Source organism: Porcisia hertigi, chromosome 12, assembly GCF_017918235.1.
Source record: "Porcisia hertigi strain C119 chromosome 12, whole genome shotgun sequence".
NCBI classification, from domain to species: Eukaryota; Euglenozoa; class Kinetoplastea; order Trypanosomatida; family Trypanosomatidae; genus Porcisia; species Porcisia hertigi.
This window is the reverse complement of record NC_090571.1, coordinates 95,733-101,932: the sequence shown is the minus strand read 5'-3', so window position 1 is coordinate 101,932 and position 6,200 is coordinate 95,733. Positions and strand designations below refer to the sequence as shown.

General features: G+C 58.4%; 2 protein-coding genes across 2 annotated transcripts; both read right to left on the bottom strand.

The window, feature by feature from the left end:
* Positions 1–673: 673 nt before the first annotated feature.
* On the bottom strand, positions 674–2,848 carry JKF63_07473 (uncharacterized protein; the record flags this gene model as incomplete). The annotated part of the gene is made up of 1 exon (XM_067903410.1): positions 674–2,848. The coding sequence occupies one exon, from the start codon at positions 2,846–2,848 to the stop codon at positions 674–676; it is 2,175 nt and encodes a 724-aa protein (XP_067758835.1).
* Positions 2,849–4,043: 1,195 nt separating this feature from the next.
* JKF63_07472 (uncharacterized protein) lies at positions 4,044–5,909 on the bottom strand (the record flags this gene model as incomplete). Its single annotated transcript, XM_067903409.1, has 1 exon — positions 4,044–5,909. The coding sequence occupies one exon, from the start codon at positions 5,907–5,909 to the stop codon at positions 4,044–4,046; it is 1,866 nt and encodes a 621-aa protein (XP_067758834.1).
* Positions 5,910–6,200: the final 291 nt, after the last annotated feature.

The window sequence follows — 6,200 nt, the reverse complement described above, 5'->3', positions numbered from 1 at the left end:
CTAAACGGGGGAGATGAGTGGCGGGTATTGACGACAACAACAACACGAACAGACAGACAGACAGACGGGGGGGGGGAGCGTGAACACCACACGGAGGGAAACCACCATAAAGGTGCGCACTACCGTACTCCGCCCTCCTCATTTCTCTGCCATTCTCACTGCCGTGGCTGTTTCCAGTGTTTCATGGCCTTGTCATCTCTCGATCGTTTGTTTGGAGCACGACAAACTTCGATTGAGCATCTCCACAGAGCCGTTTTTTTTTTTGGGGGGGGGGGGGGGGGGGGGGGGGAGGGAAGATGGCAGTAGAGACGGCGCGCCTATCCATACGCGCATGGGCACATGTTTGGTACATACCAGCGTGGTTTATGGATACGTGTGCGTGCAGGCATGATGTGTTTATTTGAGCTACATCTCACAAAAGGAGACAAGTAGCGGTGTAGGGAGGGAGGGAAGCAGACCAGAAGCTCTGGGCGATTTCTTTGCTGAGCGACCCAGAGGAAAGCCGAGCTGATGTGAGGGAGAGGAAATGCAGCGCAGGTGCGCGCACCCCCCCCCCCACACACACACGCGCGCACATCGCGCACCGTCCCTGTCCTGCTTCCTTTCACTTTACTTGCTCGCATATCGACCTCAGTTCTCCTCCTCAGAAAGCTATCTATCCTACAGAAATCGTCTAGAAGACGGTGGAGCTCACCCACTCGCAGCGTCGCGTCAAGAAACCGTTGAAGCCGCTGCCGGATGCAGTGGTGTAGCTCCCCATGTCTGGCACCAAAAGCCAGTCACCCAGTTTCATTTCTGGAAAGGGCTGCTTCTTTAGGATGCAATCCATTGAGTCACAGGTGGGACCGAAGATGGTCGTGATGCGAAGCGGGCGGCGCGCGAGGTTGCGACGGCGGTCCCAGGTGGACATGTGCAGGGACTCGTTCGGCGGGGCACCGCTCACCAAGGTCTCACACGTCTTCTTGACCTCCTCCTCCTCCTCCCCCTCCTTCTCCCCCTCCTCTCCCCCCCTCTCCGCCGCGTCGATGCCGTCTTCCACCCGATCAGCGCCGTCACCGTCGTCCAGTAGGAGCAGTCTCGGGTGGCTATGGTCGAAGATGATGCAGTTGAAGCTGTTGTAGAGACCATCGTTGACGTAGTACTGATACTCCTCAGGCTTCTCCGTCATCACGATGGATTGAAAGGCCTGAAGACGCTCCTTCTCCACATCAGGCATCCGCAGTTTTCGGGCGGCAAAGACGTTCATCACAAGCGCGTGCGTGGAAGCCGTGAAGTAGCGGCCAGGTTCGCTGATGATGGTGATATCACGGCTGCCAAAGAGCTCATCAAGCACCGGCCGGATCGCACGGGCAATCGTCTCGAAGGAGATCCCATCGTCGCCTTCGTCCAGCGCCGTACCCGGGTAGCCGCCGCCGATATCGAGTAAGGTGCAATTAAAGCCGTACTCAGCGGCCTGCTCAAAGACATAGGCGGCATCGTGAATTGCGGACACGTACGCAGAGGTGTCGCTGTTGCCGCTGCCGACGTGAAAACTGACGCCATACAAATCCACGTTGAACCGCCGGGCCGCCTGCAGTATAGTCACCACCTCTTCAAGGGCGACACCGAACTTGGTGGAGAAGGCGCATTGAGCGTTTTTATCGTTCGTCTTGATACGGATGATCGCGCGCGCCGAAGGCATTGTGCGGGCGATCTTCTCCATCTCCAAAACGTTGTCCACGGTCACGTAGGTCACGCCGCACGCCTGCGCGGCCCGCATATCTCCGAGCTGTTTGCACGGGTTGGCGAAGATGATGTCGTCCGCTGATTTGACGAGCTGGTTGTTGAGCACCATGTGGATTTCTTCTTTTGATGCGCAGTCGAAGCCGGCGCCGAGGGCCGCAAGCACCTCCAAAATGGCAAGGTTGGGGTTGCACTTGACCGCAAAGTAAGGGCGTACCATCGGCAGCTCGTGACGCCAGCGCGCCATTTGCTCGACGACACGGCCGAGGTCGATCATGAAGAACGGATCCTCTGGCTCGTACCCATGCGCGGCTAGAGGAGCGCCCTTTGTCGGCGTCGGGGCCATCGCGGCAGCGGCACAACACTTCACCCCCTTCTGGATGTAGAGCTTCGACAGGCGACGCCAGTACTGCTCACGAGTCTCCATTGCCTTCTTATTGGTGGATAGGCCGGCCGCACTGTGGTGGGGTCTGTAGTGGCGCTGCACAGCGGCCAGAGCACTTCCCGAGACGGGCACGTGCGTATCCACGCCATACTTCCTGAAGACCTCACAAACTGCAGCCCGGCGCTCTTCGGCCGTGCGCGGACCGTAGATGGGGTAGGGGGAGAAGCTTAGACCGTTGACAGCCTGGCTGCCCTCCAGAAAGAAAAGATCGACAAGGTCCTGGTTGGCGGCAACGGGGGCGTGCTGATCAGCAGTCGAGTCCGCAACAGCACCACCAGCCACCTCCTGCACGTACGCAGGGGTCCACTTGTTGCACTCTGTCGGAGACAGGGCTGACTGAATGGGGGTGATGTGGTGCGGTTCATCCACAGCACTGAGTTGCGCTGCTTCGTTGTGAGGGGCAGCGGGGCAGGCTCGGTTCGGTGGACCAAAATCGGTAGACTGAGGGCGGACCTGGTACTGCTCCAATAACCTCGCCTTGCAGATGAGCAGGCGCTCCTGGGCCGCGACGGTGTCAAAGGCAGACACTGGCGGCATCATCGTCATAGCAGAAGTGTGTTCATGACTCACAGTGTCACTTTTGGCGTAGTCGATGGTCGTTGGCAGCGGCACCGCACGGTGGTAATTGGCATGGTTATAGTGGCTTACCTGGCACAGGGTGATGTCATGAGCGTCACTCATCGAGTTTAAAGAAGGCCGGCAGGGGGTGGGGGGAAGGGGGAAGGGGAGGTTGCGAAAGACAAGAGAATTTATTGCTACACCACCAGGGGGTGGGGTGGGGTACAGCGCCCTGACGAGGCTCTGTAAAGAAGAACACACACACACACACACAAATAATAATAATAAAAGTAGCACTTGAAAAAAAAAGAATGACACCTACAGAGGACGGCAGTGAAGAGTGGAGGCGACAGCGAGACTGAGAATTCGTAGATAACAAACGAAGAGGATGAAGGGGGAAGAATGGGTGGATGGGAGGGAATAGGACGTGGTCGATGCCGAGGACAACTTTTACCTTTAGTTGAGACAAACACACAAAAAAAAAAGAAGTGGTGGGAGTGGCTGAAGAGTTGAGAGAGAGGGTTGATAGCGAGGAAAGCGGAAGGTGCTTGTGTATGTGTATGCGTGCGTGTGTGTGTGTGGAGGGGGGGGGGAGGGGGAGGAGGGGGAGGAGTGGGGAGTGGGGAGGGGGCGGCGACAGGGCAGAGGATCAGTAAGGAGCACCAGAGCAGCAGCTACAACAGTGATGGCAATGCAGAGGGGGACCAGTAGGTAGATAGGGGGGGGGGGGGAGGTCATGCGTCTCTGTGCCATTTTGGCGCGATGCGAGGAGGAAGTCAGAGTGTCCACGTATGTCGGCGCACGCAGGTTCCTTTACGTGCTCGGTTGCCATGTTGAGGTTTGATCGATCGATGGTATTGATGATGTCGATTGGCGGCACACCACCACCCCCCCCCCCCCCCCCCACCAGACATCGACACATACACATTAGCTGGCCTTATCTTATTCCTTCCCCCCCCCCGAAAAAAAAATCGTCCCCAAAAGCACAGCAAAGAAAATCCACCCAAACCCACAAAGATTTGAGTGTGTGTGTGTGTTTGGCAGGAGTGGGGGAGGGGGAGGAGGAGAAGAGGGCAGAGCAGCCATCGATACTCGGTAAGTGCAGGAGGGTCGCTGATGAGGATGAGGACCAATTACTACAAAATGCGGTGGCTGGGCTTGGCCCCACCGAGGGCGATGACGATGATGCTGATTCACACGCGCCACCATCCTCAAGTACGCCGTCACCACTACCACTACCACCACAACCCCCCCCCCTCCGTGCCTTTCCTATTACAGCACCGTACCCTCCACACACAGTACGCGCAAAGGAGGCGACTCACGCACGTCTTGGCGCCGTCTCGTTCAAGCGTCGAAATACGTGACGGTAGTCCGAGAGCAGATGACGCTTGGACACCCTGCGTAACTCCACCACAATGCCTTCTTGAACAGTGGACGGTGCACGCGCTAGCCATGGGGACAGTGGGGGGGATGATACGCCTGGTAGAGTTGTTGAGCGCCGCTGCAGTGAGGGCAGCGGCTGTCCGTATACATATGCCACGATGTCCGCGCTGCTAGCGGCGTAGCTCAGCAACACAAGCTCATCATCGAAGCCTAGTTCGAGTAGTTTTGCCATGACGTGCACAGGGTCCCAGACGCCCATCGTGTTCGATGCCGCTGTACCACCCGACATCCCCGATGTGCTGTGTCGCCTTGGCAGTCGTGCGCTACGCCCCTCTTTATACTGACGGGCATGTAGCGCGCGCAGAAACTCGCTCACCTCCGGCTTTGGGCGATAGACGTAGTGACGACAGCAGGGCTGCCCACACTGACAAAGTAACCAGTTGCGCGACTGCATCATGCATGCCGAAGCCCCCACACAGAGAGGAGCCATGCGAGTGCTGTAGTTCAGCGTGAGCTCCTCTCCCGCCTCGACATCACGAGTCAAGAAGAAGCTGTTCGCGTCGGCAAAGAAAGGCCACCGCGTGAGCCGCTCCATCCAGTCTGCGCTGTGCGATGGTGCGGCCACAGACGCCGCGGTCACCCACGAAGGCGGTTTTCCTGCGCCCCCATCAACTCCCCCTCCCATTGGACTGCCATGCAAATCCTCCACACGCTCGCTGCCGCTGCTGCTGCCGCCGCCGCCTGTGGAGCCGCTCTGCTGTGAGTGCTGCTGCCACTCGGCTGCGATTGTGGCGGCTTCCCAAAAGGTATGTGAGAGTCCACTGCACACGTTGGCCCTGCAGCTGTGGTTCATCAGATGATGCGGTTGTGCCCGCGTCACGAGCTCTACCACGCTCCCTGTGGGTTGAGTGTAGTGCCACGTGTCTGGCAACCTCTCATGTGTGTCAGCCAAGAGGGTTACGAAATGGGGGGCGAGGAGGAGTGAGCGGCGCGTCTCGGCAATGATGCGAGTGCCCCGCGGCAGTGCACGTGCTGTGAAAATCCCTCTGCTGTGGATTGGGCTGTCGCCAACGTAGAGGCAGTCGAGGGCGTCCTCGCCTAGTGGCGAATCGTGAGAAGAGGAGCGCCAGGCGGCATCGGCAGCAGAGGGGCCACCGGCAGGCGGCGAGGGGCGCGATGACGCCAAGAGTGCATCCTCCCTTGACAGGCTGTCTTCACAATGCGACGGCGACCCTTGCGAGTGAGCAGTGCGACCACCCCCGCACAGATTTTCCTCATTGAAAGAAACATCGGACTCCTTCACCATTGCAAGCGGCGGCCCCACCCGTCGCCGAGTGAATATCATGACCGCTCCCTTCACATAAGCGACGTAGGCAGCGGCTTCGAGCACACGCATCGTGAGTGCGCCAAGGTATGGTGTGCGCATGAGCCCGATAAGCACAGTCATCCAGCGCTGCTGCAGACGGGTGCGCAGTGATGCAGGGCTGGCTGCGCTGCTACTGCTAGAGATGGCGGCGCTGATTGAGTCAGCATGGCTGCTTTTCTGTTGCCACCGGAACGACTCTGTTGTGGCCTTTCCAGAGGAATAAACTCTGTCGGCGTCAGCATAGCTCAGCCGCTTCGAGCGCGGCACTACGGAAGACTTTGCCGAGACGGTTGATGAACCCGATGAGGTTGACAGCCTTCGTTGTGCGATGTGTGAGCGATATGAGATCCCTTGGTTTGATGCAGCATGCTTACAGGCACGCGTGCAGCTCGACTGCCCCCACAGGCGCCCTGCCCCGCGGAGTGGGGGCGGCATTGCGGGGTTGAGGTACGCTCTAACACATGGTAAGGGCCGATAGACACAGAGACATCGAGCTCAAGAGGAAAAGAAGAGAAACCGCACGAGACAAGAGACACAACAACGAAAGAGGGGCCACACATGAAGTTAAGAAGAGCAAGCAACAGTCGGTCCACGCTTGCGTGAGACTACATCCATGGATGCCCCTCTCCACCTCCACCTCCCCCGCCCCCCCAACCTCAACCCACATACAGGTACACATGTCGCCTCTACAATGGGGAGTTTACTTCGTGTCCCATACTTTCGATA